At 43.7% G+C, this 17,200-nt stretch overlaps 3 protein-coding genes across 4 annotated transcripts; 2 read left to right on the forward strand and 1 right to left on the reverse strand.

Annotated features, from left to right (window-relative positions):
* Positions 1–289: 289 nt before the first annotated feature.
* On the forward strand, positions 290–6,152 carry map6b (microtubule-associated protein 6b). Of its 2 annotated transcripts, XM_041073410.2 has the most exons (4): positions 290–1,522; positions 2,200–2,413; positions 3,025–3,073; positions 4,368–4,508. In XM_041073410.2, the coding sequence occupies exons 1-3, from the start codon at positions 813–815 to the stop codon at positions 3,067–3,069; spliced, it is 969 nt and encodes a 322-aa protein (XP_040929344.1). In that variant the 5' UTR covers positions 290–812; the 3' UTR covers positions 3,070–3,073; positions 4,368–4,508. The 2 variants fall into 2 exon arrangements, with proteins under 2 accessions (XP_040929344.1, XP_029027574.1); XM_029171741.3 differs by lacking the exon at positions 3,025–3,073 and having other exon boundaries at positions 4,368–6,152.
* Positions 6,153–7,697: 1,545 nt separating this feature from the next.
* Positions 7,698–11,544, forward strand: zgc:112083. The gene is made up of 10 exons (XM_029172259.3): positions 7,698–7,858; positions 8,241–8,405; positions 8,592–8,818; positions 8,903–9,014; positions 9,109–9,261; positions 9,353–9,427; positions 9,583–9,703; positions 9,807–9,945; positions 10,057–10,181; positions 10,304–11,544. Exons 2-10 carry the CDS (start codon positions 8,255–8,257, stop codon positions 10,722–10,724), a joined length of 1,524 nt encoding a protein of 507 aa, XP_029028092.1. The 5' UTR covers positions 7,698–7,858; positions 8,241–8,254; the 3' UTR covers positions 10,725–11,544.
* A 156-nt stretch (positions 11,545–11,700) lies between these two features.
* Positions 11,701–15,663, reverse strand: LOC121202705 (uncharacterized). Its single transcript, XM_055513854.1, has 7 exons — positions 15,156–15,663; positions 13,868–14,011; positions 13,518–13,655; positions 13,341–13,433; positions 13,172–13,237; positions 12,910–13,033; positions 11,701–12,673 (listed from the first exon to the last, which is right to left on the reverse strand). Exons 3-7 carry the CDS (start codon positions 13,638–13,640, stop codon positions 11,910–11,912), a joined length of 1,170 nt encoding a protein of 389 aa, XP_055369829.1. The 5' UTR covers positions 13,641–13,655; positions 13,868–14,011; positions 15,156–15,663; the 3' UTR covers positions 11,701–11,909.
* Between the last annotated feature and the right edge of the window lie 1,537 nt (positions 15,664–17,200).

Raw genomic sequence — 17,200 nt, forward strand, 5'->3', positions numbered from 1 at the left:
TCACCTTTACACGTTTGTCTCATGGTCATAATGGTGGAAATTGGATGCAGCTCTGGATGTAGCAGTAAGTGTATTATATGTCGTGACTGTGCTCCTTGTGTTAACTGATCTGTTTGATTCAATAAAATTATTGGACTAGAAAACTAAATGTTTCCTCTCTTATGTCACATTTTCTGTTTTGGATGCAATCTTTTTTTTTTGTTACACTAATTAATCGCCACACTCGAAACAAGACGTCTGCAAATATAAGTGAATAATTTTTCTGTTGAATGAGATGAAACTATTTCATCCACACAATCGATCATCGCTACACGGCAGCGAGCCTGTGTTCCATCCTTTGTGCCTTCGCTGCGCGTTCTGCACCGCGGCAGCACAGGGGTTAAGGCCCCGTCCCCTCCCCGCTCCGCTGGCCAGACGGTGACGAGCTCAGGTGAAAGTTCAGCGTGCAAACTCGCAGACCCCGGGCATCGCGAAGCATCCCACAAATGTGGGTGGGGTCGCTTTTGATGCGCAACCAGCAACGTGCGCTCCACGCCAGAGCCTAAAGTCAGTTGAAACTTCCAGCGAGAACGAACAGCCTGCGGGCGCAGAGAGAGGGAGGCGAGTGGGCGCTGAGCCGTCGGTCGCGAGCAAAGATCGGTGACATTTGCCAAAAAAAACACAGTTGCACAAGAGGGAATCGCTCGGGCTGGACAAAACTGAAAGCGGTGAAGGAGCGAGTACCCGCACGCCTGCAAATCGTGAGTAGAGCGCGTGTTTGTACGTTAATCCCCGATTTCGAGGTTTCTGGTGCGTCTCGGCCGTCTCTCACCATGGCGTGGCCGTGCATCACGCGCGCGTGCTGCATCAACCGCTTCTGGACCGAGCTGGACAAAGCGGACATCGCGGTGCCTTTGGTTTTCACCAAATACTCGGATGTGGCGGACGCGAGGCACCTGGCCCATCACCCGCAGCCGAAACAGAAGCGGTCCGCAGCCATTGCCATAGAAACGCAGCCCCATCCCGGCGATCCGGAGGCTGCGAAGGCACCGCCCGCGACGGGTGCCGCAGCGGGCAAAGATGGCTCTACTGCGTCCGTCATGCGCCAAGACTTCAAGGCGTGGAGAGTGCGCCCCGAGCCCAGCTGCAAGCCCCGGAACGAGTACCAGCCCTCATCGGGCCCGTTCAACAACGAAACGCAGTATCAGAAGGATTATAAAGCCTGGCCTATACCCAAGAAGCACGACCACCCGTGGATCCCCAAACCCAGCCCCACCTCCGGCGCCAAGGCGGAGCACGCGGCCGCGGAGGCCGAGTGCGGCGCCGAGAAGAGCGAGATCGAGGAGAAAAAGCAGGAGAAGGAGACCAAGGAGGCGGCGAAGGGCGGCGCGAGGAGGGACAAGTCATCAGAGAGGAAGGCAGGTGAGAAGACGGAGGGAGAGACGCCCGCGGAGCTGAGCGCCGAGCAGAGGAAAGGCAGAGCAGCCGCGGACGCCGTCAACAGACAGATCAAGGAGGTTATGTCGACTTCCAGCAGCTACAAGTAAGTGTGAGGGGGGTCACGGTCATACACACTCGTGCACGTGCAAGATCCCACGCGGCTCTGGTCTTGGTCACGTCACTTGGGGAGCATCGGGGAGCGTTGCTGCTGCACGCGCTCCTGTTGCAGTCTCCAAAGCAAACTGATGCTGCCGCGAAGGTTGCGCCATTGATTTTCCTTCCGCCGTGTGCTCCTGTAGAGTACTAACAAAATCAATGCTGTAGCCCATGAATGAGCCAGTAAAAGGCAATGATCGTGATTCTTAACCCGGTTTCTTTGCACAGGCTTCCTTCACGCTGACCTGGACATGCACAGCGCGCACGTTGCGCACAGGGACCGCCGTGCGCTATCAAAGATCGCTCCAGGACGTCGACTCAGCTGCTCCGTTTTTAACCAAATGACTAAATCAGATTTAATAGGTTCTGTAGCTGTCTCTGACCTAAATTTACTTACCTATGACTAATGACCTTTGATTTAGCACTGCAGACCGTAATGTTGTGTGTGTGTGTGTGGGCTTTTGTGTCTCTTTGGAGATGAAGACATTTAGCATGTTGATCTGCAATGCAGGAGGAGGCACAAACCATTCACACAGCTGTGTTTTGCCGCTGTAGCCCGAACCTCTGGTCCAGGAAATAGTTATTTGCCCACACTTACGCCATTTGCTTTTTAATTCGCCCCAGGACTGAGTTCAAGGCCTACAAGGACGTGAAGCCAGTGAAGCCCATCAAAGCTCCGTCTCAGTACAAACCCCCCGTGGAGGAGACCAGCCTGGAGACCAGCTACAGCGCCACATACAAGGGGGAGCAGGCGACGGCTCACCCCACTGACAACAAGCTGCTGGAGCGCCGGCGGATACGCAGCCTGTACAGTGAACCCAGCAAGGAACCGGCCAAGGTGAGGGCGTGTCGACACACAGGCGCTGACCCACAGGGCAGGTCTGTGAGCAGAGCTGCATTCACACCATTCAGGTGTGATCCACCGTGTGGAAACGATTACAACGTTTCTAGCCCCTTTGTCATTATACCAGATAGATAGGTTCATGTTATGTGATCCCATTGTGTAAGTAAATATCCTGCACACATTGTAGCAGGTTACAGGTAATGGCAATTACAGGTAATCTGCTATTAATAATCTTTTGGTTCCTTTTTGCTTTTTTAAAAAGGAACGTAGACTTTTCTAGAAGTCACGTCATATATTATATCTTATGTTCTATTTCTGCTGAACAGGTGTGTCTGATAGACATATTTATCATTTTGTATGTTTACTATTTAAATATTAGTCTCACGGTTGGTTTTGCTCTGAAATAGCAAATGGAAATATCTCCATTCCTAAATCATGAGGTTCTTTGGAAATGTATTGTTTATAAAACAACTTATATTGTGATAAAATAGACTGAAGTCTGGTCTGCATGTGGTCCACAGTTAGGACAAATGTGGTTAGTATCCAGGTATTGATGTGTTTCTAGTAGTTTGCTCATATGGCCACTCCCTCTCTCACTCTCGTAGGACTTCTCAGTGACTGAGAGCAGCTCTGTTCTAAAGCTGCTGTAGTCAGGTGTGTTCTCTGTTTCTTCTAGAAGGCATGGAGGCTGAAACCAAGTGCATACACGTCACCCATACACCACCTCAGTCTGCACCACAGCCACGATCGGTCTCAGTCACATCGCACAGCTGCCAGACGCACACATTTATTAGCCACAACCTCATTGTGCGCTCACTGCAGCAGCACCACCCACTGCCTTTAGTGGAGCTTAGTTTCAACTGACCTTGGGTTTATGGGCTGGTGGATGGATGGATGTGTGAATGAAAGATGCCCTGAGGCCAAGAAGCTAAGAATATATAACAGAGCAGAGAGCAGTCATGTAAACAGACTATGCCTCTATTGTTACAAATGATGCTACACACAACATTGTTTGACTCAAGGATGATGTCATCCTTTTACGTTTTAATGTCAACTCTGCACTGATGCTGTTCTCATACGATCGATCTTCGGTCTTCACAGCATCATGAACTGAGTTTTCTTACATATGACACCACACTCCTCCTATTCGATCAATACTAAATCAGCAGAATGTAGTAAAGTCATCCCACTGGGCACCACCACTGTTCACAGAAACCGGGCCCTTCCTTTGAACTGCTGCGAACATCTCTGGCCAGACGTCATTTCCTGTTTCAAAGGTTTATGTAAGCAGGAAAAGTTGAGCATGTTTGCAACTTTTCTGCTCTACACCGATACATTTCTTGGGGAAGCTTTTGTTATGGAAGCGCCTCGCTTAAAGGCAAATGCATCTCTGCACTTAATGCACCTAACCAGGTTATGCCAGTAATAGTAGCGACTGTCTGATGTTTCATTCAAGTGTGAGACTAACATCACATACTAATATAAACCTTTTACCGTATTCTTCTCTTTAAAAGGTGAAGTTAATGAAAAGCTGCACAAGCCCCTGTCCTTAAAGGAACAGCACATATCCATTTGTATATATTTGTGCTTTTGTTTAATCTTCATTACACTAACCACATTATGCAGACATCACCTCTGAAATATTGTGCCATTTGCCTGTCATTTTTTCAAATGAAAGGATAATAAAGGTTTGTATTGCATGTTAAACCCTGAGTATTGAAGAAATGCACCTTTTCGCTTTCTTGCAAGGAGTTAGGAGATTTTTCACCACTGTGAGTACGACACAGCTGCTGATCAGCTTAGCACAAAGACTGGACACACAGATATGCCTTCTCATCTCTCCTCAGCATGAAAGTCAATAAGTGTATTTTCCCCAAATGTCAAAAGTACAAGTAGAAGTCGGACCCGTTTACTCTCCTGTACAATTTGTGCCTCTCCTTTGTTTCAGGTGGATAAACCAGTGTCTCGCACCAAACCAAAAAAGACGCAGACGACAACAGGAAAGTTGGTGAAAAAAGCTAAAGAGAAGCAGATTGCCGGTTCCCAGTCCAAGAAGAAGCCTTCTCTGGCCTCCCAAGAAGCCAAACCAGACGGCGCCGTGACCAAGAAGAGCAAAGAGATCAGCAATAGACTGGCTGAGGCCAAGCAGTAGAAGTGATGCGGCTCCGTTTATGTGCGTGTGATCAAAGGCTGCTTGATGAATTAGGCAAATCTTCTTCCCTTTGGTTTACGGCCTTTCCTGTTGTCTGTTCTGTCCTCTCCTCAATTGTTCACCTCTGACTAGGCACTGATGTTGAACTACTAGGATAATGGAAATAATTTCACTGTAACCTCTGTGTGTGTGTGTGTGTGTGTGTGTGTGTGTGTGTGTGTGTGTGTGTGTGTGTGTGTGTGTGTGTGTGTGTGTGTGTGTGTGTGTGTGTGTGGTTTTTAGTGCACAGGGCTGCTTTATATTATTGAGCACATAATTTGCACATTACTTACATGAGTTGCGTTTGGCGTCAAACTACAAAAAAGCCGTTTTGTGCACAAAAGCGGCATTTTTACCTTTGCAGATGATTGTAGAAAATGTCAAGGGGGAACTTTTTCCCTGAGATGGCTTCAAGTGAGAGGTTTTGTTAGGACACAGACTGTGTTTTATGGCTGCGTTTCCTAGCTACAGTGCCTCCGCTGTTTGGTGCTGGTCCTCATTTCATTGTTCTGGATGATATCAGTTCGGTTGCTAAGGAACCAAACGAACTGTACGCACCATTGCTAAAGCTCGCATGCAGGACCCTGTTTTCGGTTGAGTAGCAACATTTCTTTAGACCGTGCTGTGTCGCGCCTCATGTTTTTTAAGCTTGTAAGGTATATTGAGCTGTTGCTGTCTTTTCCAATATAATGCATGTGTAGTAATAGATTCTGGTCACGCTAAAAGGTACATAGAGTAAGTGAAATCATAGTGTAGAGGCTGTTCAACTATACAGGAAACACACCAGCAGTATGGTTTTACCCATAGACGTAGTTCCTGCGATCTAAATGGAAATCGCTCTTTTAATTGAAGAGAATCCGTGCAGTTTTCACAAAGACTTGACATGTTGAGACAGTACGTTGCCGTCTAAAGTAAATGATAAACGTTGTGTGTGACCCCAAAAAGCGTAGTTTCCCAGAATGAGGTGAAGAAACAAGCCAGTGCTGTATTAGGTTCCAGTTCTATATGGAATTACCCAGCTTGCATCTGTTCACCACGGGGCCGACGTGGGCGTGGGTTGTTTTTACCGAACCGGCGCCGCAGTCTGTCCTCAGTGGGCGACGCGGCTGCAGCGCGAGGCCGCTGTTCAGCTCTCGTCACCGGGAGCCTGCTTCCAGTTTTAGCTTCCCTGTGTGTGTGTGTATGTGTGTGTGTGTGTGTGTGTGTGTGTGTGTGTGTGTGTGTGTGTGTGTGTGTGTGTGTGTGTGTGTGTGTGTGTGTGTGTGAGCTGTCTGTGTTTGGCCTCTACATCCCGCTGCCTGCTAAGCATCCAGTCTGACCCAACCACTACAAGTGCTGCTACAGTATACACTCCAACACCCTGGTGCTATATCCTCCGTCATATATGCTGTGTTCTGGTTTGGACTGCGTGTGTGGTGTGATGGTGTGACCCGGAGCGAGAAAATGATATGACAGTGTCATACTGTTGCACACATATTGTGATATTGTGCTTGTATTCTCTGCTTGCTCTGAATGAACTGATTAAAATGATGATACAGAAAACTCTTTGTTGGGACTTGTGTGGAGGAGTTAATGTTTTCATGTGTAGGAAAGCTGTTAATTTGCAAAATGGGAATTAACAGTTGATTTTCTGAGCTTTTGGTAGCAAGGAAACAACAGTTTAGGTTTAGTTAACTTCAAATCAATGCATGATGGGAAAACGATTAATAAAATTTCTGACAAAATCAACAAAACTAAATTTCAGGTTGAAAAGCCTTAATATGTACGTTAGTTAAAAAATACAGACTTATCAAAACTCCCTGATGAGAATCGATTTTTCAGGGATTAAGGAATAATTAGGACATTACAAATATTCTTTATGTAATAAAAAAGGCAAATGTAACATCAAAACATTTTTGGCTTTGGGATATTGATGGTCATTTTCCTGCGAATCAGTCATCCTGACATAAAACCGAATGAATAATTCAGTTGTTATGGGTCCTCAAGTTTGCAGAGCAGCATGAAATATTGAATAAGAGATCAGGGAAGGCACAGGAGCTGTCTGAGCTCTGTCCCCTTTCTCAAAGTCTGCTCTGGTTGCTTACAGTTTAACCAACATTTGAACATGTTATATTGTGTTGACGTGATTTATGCATATTTTGAAAAATAAGTGAATAATCCAGCTGTAAAATGACAGCACTGCTGTTTGCTGCTGTAATGAAATTAAGTTTCAGTTAAAAGCACATTCAGACTCAGAGATAAAATCCACATTTAATTTAAACATCCAATAGATCAACAACAAGGACTCGTGTTTTCACGCAGCCTCACGCTTTAAGATACTGATGATGCTGGTGACAGTCAGCAAACAACGACGTCTAGTGGGCAGCAAGGAGCTGCAGACTCCACGTAGCAGCTCAGCTATATGTAGTCCCAACGTTCTCCTTGACGCTAAGGTTGTTTGTGTATTGTTGAACTACTGGTCCTGCTATGCCAGAATCATTTAATACAGTGATCTTCCCCACACTCACGCTAAATTAGACAGTGGACCAGTCTGCAGGTCTTTATCCTAACCCATTATTTTTATATAGGTGAATCTCACAGAAGATGCTACTACGTACTGTTAAACTGAGGTTAGTTGGAGTGAAAGGGGTTAAATCTATCATTTATTATTTTTCAATCCTGTGCTTAGAAAAACTCACATTTCGTTATAAATTGAGTTCATGTGTGGAAGTCAGATAATGAAGCAAATCATAAACAGTATATTAAACATGTAAGTGTCAAGTGGCACAGCTGAGCCTATTATAATACGAAAACATTCACAATGAAGATTAAAGATTGAAGATAAAAATTATATTCAATTTGATTTTGAATACCAAATAATTTGAGACTCGGCATCTACTCCTTGTTTTATCGCTGATTGGGCAAATAAAGTAGCCTGGCGTCAACATGATTTTTATTGATTCTTCCATGAGCGCGGAGTGCAGCAAATGTGCGTTGGCGTCTGTTAATCTTAGTGAACATGAAGCTGAGTTTAGGTCTGAGGGGTTTGTGACTCCGCCACAGCAGGTGGCGCCACGCTGCGCGTCACGTGTTTGCTTTAAAGAGGAACAACTTCCGGTTTGAGGCTGGCGCTGGAAGGAAATAAACAAACTCCGAGGAGGGAAGTATCAATGGTTCGGGACGCAGCGCGGTTCCGAAATAACATTCGCCGAAGTGACGAAGGCATCATTGCTTGAAATGACGAGTTAAGGACTAAAGTATATTTCACGGTAAGTGGTCGAAAACAGGGATAAACTTTTAATAAAGGCGGGAGAAACTGTTCAAACGTGTGACAGGTGTAGCTCAAGATGGACAGTTAGCTAAAATACCGGCTTAATGAAAAGATAATTAATATTATTAGCGCAGCCCGGTAGCTGGGATAAATGTAAGGAGTTGTCATTTGGTTCTGTACCTCCCGATGTCAGTGAACCGTGTGAAACATTTTGCAAATGTTCTTTGTCTAATTGACTTATGCCAACGTCCGCTCAGGTTTAGCCGCAGTGAAATCTAGCTTACGTAGCATCACGCTATGCTAACAACACTGCTCCACATGCACTTCCTCGGTTTATTCTTGCTCTCTTGTCTGTCATGTCTGTCCCTGCTGGCACACAGTGGTGGTCAACACAATGATGACGACCAAGAGACTGGAGAAGTTTGAGGTGGTGTGTGAGTGGGCGTCGTGCAACTTCCGAGGCCACACTATGGAGGAGCTGAGCGACCATATGTCCCTGCACTTAAAGGATTTCCTGGGAGACAACGATGCCCTGGAGGAGCTGGGTAAGTGAGCAGCATCTGTCCATCATCTTTTGTAACTAATGGCTAATTCCTTTTCAACCATTATTTCTTCCTCAATAAGTTAGAAACAACATTCTACTCAGTCTGATCACTGTTGTGCTTTCTTTACGTTTTGCCATAGCTCCCATGTCTTCATTGCATTAAGTAGAATTTTTTTTTTCATTTTAGATGAATATGCCTGTCTCTGGAATGGATGTGAGTTCCTTTCAATGGGTAGCCCTGCAGAGCTGGAGGTCCATGCTTACTTCCACAATTATCACAGCAAGTTGAAGTTTGTTGGGTCTCAGTTGCTGAAGTCCCGTCCCGACCTGCCCAGTTGCAATCAGGGCATACACAGCAGCAACCTGGTTCCTGAAGGATTAGATGGATACATTTGCCAATGGGAACACTGTGATGTAGGTGTTTGAAGTCAGTCCATATAAGATTCAACATTTCAAAGCAGTGGGAATGTTACAGAATTTATTTTGTTCTTCATTTAGAGCACTTTTAATAATCCGGAGTGGTTCTACCGCCATGTGAACAATCATGTTGAAAGTGCGGAGCCACAGTCTTTCTCACAACAACAGCAGGCTCTCTTCTGCCAGTGGGCAGGTAAGGGGGTTAAAGGGTTCCAGAGGCCATCTCTGTTGTGTTCAGCTGTACTTTTGCTATAGTGTGATCTGTGTTCTTGTTTTTCCTCTTACAGGCTGTGATGCCTTCTTTAAAATCAGGTATCGTCTGAGGGAACACATGCGGAGCCACACTCAGGAGAGGCTTGTAGCCTGTCCTACATGTGGAAGCATGTTCTCCAGCAACACAAAGCTATTTGACCACCTCCACAGGCAAGCTGAGCCAGTGGGTGAGCTCTTTGACTTCCTTAACATTTTTAGGATGATGATGTGATAAGTGTAAGTGAAGAATTGACTTTTGCATTTCACTCATTTAAACAGAGTCACTGGTATGTGAACATTGTGGCAAAGCCTTTTCCAGTGAGAGGCTTTTGAGAGATCATGTTCGTCAGCATGGTAATATTGTCACATTACTTTCATACATACTTTTCATCATGAATAGCTGTTAAACTGGGGTTATTACGACCGCACTGGTCAGACTGATAGGACAGTTCTGATGTTTGTTGTATATTAAGGAGCCAATAAAATTTTCTTTTTTGATTTACTTCCAGTGAATCAAGTGAAGTGTCCCTTCTGTGACATGACCTGCACTACATTGGCTGCTCTCAAGATCCACATCAGGTTCCGCCACTGTGATGAGCGACCCTTTCCATGTGACTTCTGTGACAAAAGGTACCTACCTGACAACACCTATACTTTGGCAGTAACTAATATACTGCTTTCTGCCCTGTTTGTGTGTATTTATAAAATCCTTTTTTTTTTTTCTTTTTAACAGATTTAAGAACCAGCGTGATCTACAGAAGCACACAGAGGTTCACAATGAGGGAACTGTTTATCACTGTACAGTGGAGGGATGCGATTATTCTTGTCATACATTCCAAACGATGAGCCACCACTTCAAGAGAGTGCACAAGGTTTGTTACTGGAGAAACAGAGCACTGAGAATAGTAGCTTGGATTATGCTGCTGTGTTATTTATATCTTGACTTGTTTTTTTTTTTTTTTTTTTTTTTTTTTTTCCAACAGGTTGGAGGGATGTCGAAGTATAAATGCCATATTTGTGACAAGGTCTTCTCTTGGTGTTACACTCTGACACTTCACCTACATAAGAAACACGAGCTGAAATGGCCTTCTGGACATTCACGCTTTAGGTCAGGTTTTAGCATTGCCAAACAGATATGACTAATTATGTTGTTAAACTAACTTTGTGTTGTATTCTGACCGTTCCGTGTTTGTGACGAATGTCATTATTGTTTTTTTTTTTTTTCCATAGATATAGAAAAGATGTTGATGGCTTTCTGAAAGTAAACATGGTGCGGTTTGAGACTGTTGAAGTGACCAAAGAGATCATGAAGAACATGTCCAAGAAGCCACAGAATCGGAAAACCAGCAGCAGGAGTAAAAAAGCTGCAGTGACACTAGAAAGTGGCCTCAGCTCTCCTGCTGGATCCTCCTCGCCCTCCTCCAGCTACTCCTCTTCAGACTCCTCCGATCTCTCTGGTGGTGAGGACCTTTCATCCCACCCCAGCCCCAGAGGCAGTGACTCTCCTGTTTACTGTGTGATGAGCACCATCCCCCACATTGAGGATGAACCTGGAGGATTATCTCAGGAGGACTGTGAAAGTAGCGGGATGTCTGGAGCCGTCCAGGCCCTGACGGAGGTGGCGAGAGGACTTGGAATGGATGTGGTGTGACTGCTCACTTTACACTGGGTGGAAACACATGTCCAGCTTTGCCTGTCAAATAGCTTTGGAGCAGTTACATCTTTGTATGTTCAGCTGTGGAGCCGTAAACCAAAATACCAGTGGAACTAATGTACTGCTTTCTGCCCTGTTCTCTATTTAATGTGACATTTAGTACGATGTTGCCTGATGAAAAATTTCAGAGAATATTTTTATTGTAGTCTTGCAATGTTGCTAAATTTTATTATTGTCATTTTTCCAATACATTTTTGATACAAACAGAACCTAGCATTTTTAGTTATAGGTTTGCCAGTGTTGATACTGCATATCACATTACTCTACTTTACCCCAGTCTCGGTGCTAATTAGCAAATGTTAAGGAACAGAAATACTGAACTGCCTCAGAGTTGCCAGCATTTTATCTTTTAGAATAGCAAGTTACCACTGGGTATTTATTTATAGGCATTGCTTTTATTTTCATATTCTTCTAACATGGGAAAAATGTAGCTTCTTCAGGTCTGTGTCCCATCTATAAAAAGTTTGACCTGATTAATGGCTATATATATTAGACAAGGCAGCAAAGTCTGACGTGAATATACTGCAACATACTGTAAACAGGAAATATAAAAAAGTAGATAAAAGTACTCAGCAGTACAAACACAGGATATACAATCAGCATTTGCCTTAGAGAAATAATTCCCCTAATTCATATTAGTCAGAGTATTAAAAACAGACAAATGGCAGTATAAATGTAAGCAGAATTAGTGTAACTGCATAAACGTCTACATGCATGTGCACATTTGAATATTATTGAATAAAACAATATAACTATGTGTAACTGGTAAATAAGATTATGAGATTGAGCCTTCCAGGAGCATTACAGAAAGTAAGAAAACTACGTCCTTGTGCCTAATGTCTGAATGCATGTTAAAGTCTCTTTGATGACATGAATCATGTTAGTGGAATGGTGTTTTTCAAAGCTATTCCAGTCATTTTTTCAGGTGTTGAGTGAAAGATTACTCTGGGCTTCAAACACTGGTCCTTCCGGCTGTGAGGGGATAAGATATCACCATAATGTTATTGATCAACCAGCTGTCAGTACAACACTTTCACTGTGACCCCTTGAACTGACACAGAGAAACATCCTAGCATCATCATGCAAATAGTTGTTACGGTAAGAAGCTGCTTCTGTGCTTTGTCAGCAGGATGTTGTCAGGAAGCCGGGATGAGAGAGCTGACTCCTGTAGGGATGGGGGTGATAGTTCTCTGGTGCGTGTAGAAACTCCCTCCCACTGAGGTAAGAGGCTTCCTGAACCCCCAAAGCAGGGAGGAAATAAAGAGGCGGCATAAAGAAGCCAGTGAACGCCTCAGCCGGCCTCACTGAGTGTTCCTTGAGGACGGACTGTCTGGAGTAGAGGTGCTCCCTTCTGTTCCACAGCAGCTCCCTGGGAGCAGCTTGGTAAGGAATGACATCAGTTCCTCCAAGGGCTGTGCTGCTGTTAGGATAGAAGACAGACAGATGGCCCGTGTTCCTGTGATGCCCGGGTGTGGCGACCGCTGGATGCATTTGACTCATGCTGAACCACGATGGGTCCGTATAGAATGTCTTGGAAGAATCCAACGTGTCATCCAGCGGCTCCTTCTTCAACCTCTTGGCTTCAATGAAGGCGTCGTGCTGGAGCTGCCTCTTCCTGTTCAGTGAGCCGCCCTGTCTGATCACGTTGTGATCCCAGGCCCTGTCTCTTAGAGGGGAGCCCTCCACCGTGTCAGCTTGGTCAACTGCATGTTTGTCCTTCCCGTCAGGTTTCTCCTGCCTGTGCGGCGTCACCTCCTCCCTCTGGTGGGCTGGGAGGTTGTGACAAAGAGCCGACGAAGACGCATGGTCTGATGGATGACGTCTGCTGACCCGATGGACAGTTTTCCTCAATTCAGTCCTGACTCCTGACTCTCTACATGGAAGCTCTGAAAAGAGAGATGCTCCTGTTAGAGGTACTGTTGACTGTACTGTTCTTCTAGTCAGAAATCACTTTATAATAAATGTTAATGAGTTAAAAAATAACAGATACAGGAAGAATGGGTCACTAGAGTATCAGTCATCCTATAATTAAATCAGAATCTGGGAGAAACTGTTTTCAGTGCTCAGAACACTTGACTGACTCTATTCATTCCTGTTTCTGTGAGTCTCACTTTAATCTTACCTGGATGTGGGTGTGTGCTGGAAGGCTGGTCCGACACCTGCCATAGTTCTGAGTCAAGGCCGGTTCCAGACGGAGCCTCTGGTGTCAGCAATCCGTAGACGCCATTTGGTTTTTGTGGTATACTCTGTTCAATTGAGCATCACACAAGTGAGTGAGTATGTATTTCAGTTGTACAATTAAATAATAATTTCATTACAGTGAATATAATAAACTCACCACAATGGGTAAAATAGATTTTTAGGTGTGTAGGTGTCAAAAATACCTTTAATTTCCTATTGTAGTAAATGTTCCATGCGATGCGCACGTGCAGTGCAGCCCATCGGCCTTTCTGGAAAACAGTGGCAGCATCTGTTGTCAGCATTGATTTGGAGCCTCATTGATGTTTGACATTTAAAAAGCAAACAGGAGACAGACGGACGGACGGACCTCACCTGTGAGCTGAAGGACGTCTGTGTAGCTGGTTGAAAAGCCGTGACGGGAGAGAAAGACGACCTCGACGCTGCTCTTTTGAGATGCACGTTGAACTGCGGCGAAAGGTCTGTGTTAGTTTGTTACATTCAGTAACATTCAGCTGCTAGAGTACATTTCCCGTCCTGCTAGTGCCTTACGTTGCTGTCATGAGCTCCCATCACGTGTGGAGCAGGTAGGAGGGTGGAGGTCTGGTGCAGGATGGGAGTGAAGGCGTGATGAGGCATGAGCGGATGCTGATGAGCCTGAGCCTGGCTGTGCATGTGTGGAGCCGGATGCTGAGACAGTGAGAGATGTAGGAAACAGCTGTTGCTGCATCTGTCTGTGTTATTTAATGCTTGTTATATGCTCTCCCCACTTGATGATGGACATAGAACATGACTGATTCTCAGGACGTGTTCTAGCAAACATTTACTCCCTGTGACTTCTAATCACACTTATGGTCATTATCTCCAACATTAAGATGCTTTTGACACCAAGCAGGTCCTACCTGTGGAGAGTGACTAGTTGAAGGTCCTCTGGCTCCACAGTGGAACGTTCAGTGGTGAGACAGATGCAGCCTGTTCAAAAGAACCCAGTCAGCAGGACGTTCACGCTCTCCCTGACGTCTTCTTGTTCCAGATTAGGGTTCAGCCTTTAGATGGGGACAAACCCACACCACAGTTATGTCCTGCACCTTGTGTTGTTGTTTTCATGTGCTGTTGCCTACGTATGCACATTTAAAACGTATCAGGTGATGATTTTCAAACAATTTGCCCTTTAAATGCAAATGACGGCATCTTGTTTGATAGCATTACGGACAGTAATCCAGTTGAGGCTTTTAATGTGCCAATCCATTTAATTCATTTAGGACCTATCCGTTCCAAGGACACATGGTTAGTAATGCTGTTAGGAAAAGGAGATCACGGATCATATATGCACTAAAACAGCAATGAATTGAAAATGATAACCACTAAATTGTGCAGATGTCCTTTAGAGTTGGTTGTTCATAAATGTAATATGTGGGATGTAGGTTTGTCTGCGTTCATGAAAGAGATGGAGGTCCAAATTCTTAGCATTACATTAAAGATAAGGTATTGAGTCACTAGTCAATGGAATCCACCACATCACAACAAAGAAGCCATTTCCAAACATAATGTTCATCATCTAACTTCTAGAGATGCCGACATGTTTCCTGTTTGAAATCAAAACCTATTGATCTCTGGAAGATGAACAGTGTTGGCTCGTCCTGCTCTTTGTCAGTGGCCCTTTAACCGCGGCAGGTCAAGAGCCTCATCCTACCTTTCTCACCAAGATAAGATTAGCAGGAGGTTACACATGGCATGTTCTCAAAATTTTATCCAAGTCAGCGTGTCACTGAAAGCTCTTAATCTTATAAAGGTGTTTGTTAGGGAGCACAAACACTGAATGAGCAGCTTCCTGTATACACACTGCTGAGAGACAGATCAGACCTTTTTCCGAAAACACATATTACTTGTTTCTCTTCCATAACACTGTGGGTTTATCACTCCAATCAAAGGACAAAGAAATATGATGAGGCCATCGTGGCCTCTGGAGGTTTGTGGTGGGAGTCTTTGCTCCATATTCGTGCACAGACTATGAGCAGATGAGGAAAATAAAACCTTTTTGCCAAACCTCATTCTTGTTTTAAAGACTCTCAAACCTAAAGTTGAGCTTCAATGTATATTTAAGAGATAACATATCAAAGACAGACATTTGAGACGGTGACAAAGCGTCATCAGCTCCACACGCAAATATTCTGTCAATACGATTCATACCTGTGATGAAGTGAATTCCATGTGTGGTGAATCTCATCCAGCTCCTTTTGCCAACAGTCCAAGAGTCAACTGCTACTGCTACCGAGCTCCTGAGGCTCATTCCACGCAGGGAACCACTGCAGGTGCTTCAGTTCAGCAGAAGCCACCTGTCGCCATCCTCTAGTGTCAGGTGTCCGCTTCTTCTGGTCAATTAGTCAGTGTTACTTACCAACACCAGGAAAGACCATTAACTACTCCTAATGACTTAAACTAATCCCATCAACCACACTAAACCCTTCTGATTCACTTTGCTGGAAAACAGCTTAGAGTATGTGGCATCAGGAGGAGTTCTGACAGACGTCCCATACTAGCATTACAATAACCACTCAGATGTGAATATTAAAAATGACCATTCTTTTATATACAACATCTGGACCAATAAACATGTGATCGTGACATCACAATTATTTCAAATGAATTAATCAATAAATTAATCTTATTTGGATTATTAATAATAGTGAGTATTCCTGTATTTCCAAAGATATATTATGATATAAAATAATAATATTTTTGGAGTGCTTACAAGTGTTGTAGCAGAGATGCTCATGGTTGTAGTCACGTGTCCTAATCATTGTTAGCTTACTCTGATTCTGTCCTATACACAACCACTAGACTCACCAAACAAAATGGACACAGCTGAGTCCAGCATTACACTTTAAAACAAAGATAAATGGCACAGATACATTGTTTAAATAGTGGAAATATGGTCATTTCTATGTTTTCTCTACATTTAAAATTAGACTTAGACTGAACTAAACTGTCATAGATTCACCAAACCGACAAGATTCACTATACTGTAGCCCTGCCTCTAAATCCACTAGGCTTTTTCTTAGGCAAGCTAATGAGCTACTGTAGATGTTCAGTAGAGGCATTTGTTGGCATTTGTTTTCAATCATATTTCATATGTTAAACTTTCTGATTGATTATTATAAGGAGCAGAAGCCACAATAAAGCTTTACTTTTGGTTTCAGTTGCTTTAACATTCATTGTATTTTTTTAAGTATATTATATTTTTTAAGTAGGGAGTTATGTGTTTGCAAGTCTCTTGCAAAAGTTTTTGTTTCAACCAAGAGCAAAATAGAAGGTCAGAGTGAAGCTGTTTCACACACACCAGCTCCATATAAAACCTCAGCCCAATGAAATTTAAACTTTTTTGAATTCTGTGTTTCGGTCTGAGTGGGCTGTCCTGAATGAACCGAGACAATTTGGGCTACCCTTTAATTGGATCCAATTAAGCAGAACATAAGACCATGATTGGATGAGACTGTGGGATGACATGTTCCCCTTGACTGGCTAATTCCAATCTTGCTTACCATCCCAATCCAGTTAGTATAGGCAGGGTTAAAGCTGGCGCTCTGTCAAGTAACAGTGTTCACTCAGTCAGCAAATTGAGAGAATTAAAGAAAAAATAAGCTTTATTTCTAAGAAACAGATGTTATATTACTAGATTATGATTGTGATGCACTAATTAAATAAATTAAATTAAATTTATGTACGACTAGATGATTTATGATTTCCTCCAGGAACTCACACCACTAACAGCAAAACCTACATTAATACAGTTTATTTGCCAATTTTGTTGTGTTGTATTCAGACTATTTTTGAGCTGGACCCAAGACAGTGTATTCAAATCTTTCCTCTGATGCTTAATTTAATTAAATGTAAAGCACAGGACTTTAACTCCGTAAATGTAAAACCTACATACTAGGAATCTAACTACAAACACTTTGTAGCAGATAGCGGAGACAGTTGCCACAGAAGCACCAAAGCAAATGAAAAGGAACATTTCATGGGGAACTTACCCGTAGTTTCTAAACCCGTATTTCCAGAAACTTTACTCTTGTGCCACAGAACACTGAATATCAGATAGTTAAATACTTCAGTGCATTTTTAATCCCAATCACTATTGGACTTCACCTCAGAAAAGGTCACTAGATTTTTGTTTGTTAGTAAGTAAAATGTCCTTGTAGAAACAAATCTGTAGGTGGGAGAACATATTACCCTTT

The sequence above is a fragment of the Betta splendens genome, chromosome 13, assembly GCF_900634795.4.
Source record: "Betta splendens chromosome 13, fBetSpl5.4, whole genome shotgun sequence".
NCBI classification, from domain to species: domain Eukaryota; kingdom Metazoa; phylum Chordata; class Actinopteri; order Anabantiformes; family Osphronemidae; genus Betta; species Betta splendens.

What these genes read in the sequence shown, in the direction of transcription:
- zgc:112083 (XM_029172259.3), top strand. Translation starts at nt 8,255, where the DNA reads ATGATGACGACCAAGAGACTGGAGAAGTTTGAGGTGGTGTGTGAGTGG. An exon ending in CGATGCCCTGGAGGAGCTGG is followed by an intron (nt 8,406 to 8,591) that starts GTAAGTGAGCAG and finishes TTTTCATTTTAG; the next exon opens with ATGAATATGCCTGTCTCTGG. An exon ending in TCTGGACATTCACGCTTTAG is followed by an intron (nt 10,182 to 10,303) that starts GTCAGGTTTTAG and finishes TTTTTTCCATAG; the next exon opens with ATATAGAAAAGATGTTGATG.
- LOC121202705 (XM_055513854.1), bottom strand. Translation starts at nt 13,640, where the DNA reads ATGCACAGCCAGGCTCAGGCTCATCAGCATCCGCTCATGCCTCATCAC. An exon ending in TGGGAGCTCATGACAGCAAC is followed by an intron (nt 13,434 to 13,517) that starts GTAAGGCACTAG and finishes CTTTCGCCGCAG; the next exon opens with TTCAACGTGCATCTCAAAAG. An exon ending in CAGCACACACCCACATCCAG is followed by an intron (nt 12,674 to 12,909) that starts GTAAGATTAAAG and finishes CTCTCTTTTCAG; the next exon opens with AGCTTCCATGTAGAGAGTCA.
- map6b (XM_029171741.3), top strand. Translation starts at nt 813, where the DNA reads ATGGCGTGGCCGTGCATCACGCGCGCGTGCTGCATCAACCGCTTCTGG. An exon ending in TCGACTTCCAGCAGCTACAA is followed by an intron (nt 1,523 to 2,199) that starts GTAAGTGTGAGG and finishes AATTCGCCCCAG; the next exon opens with GACTGAGTTCAAGGCCTACA. An exon ending in CCAGCAAGGAACCGGCCAAG is followed by an intron (nt 2,414 to 4,367) that starts GTGAGGGCGTGT and finishes CCTTTGTTTCAG; the next exon opens with GTGGATAAACCAGTGTCTCG.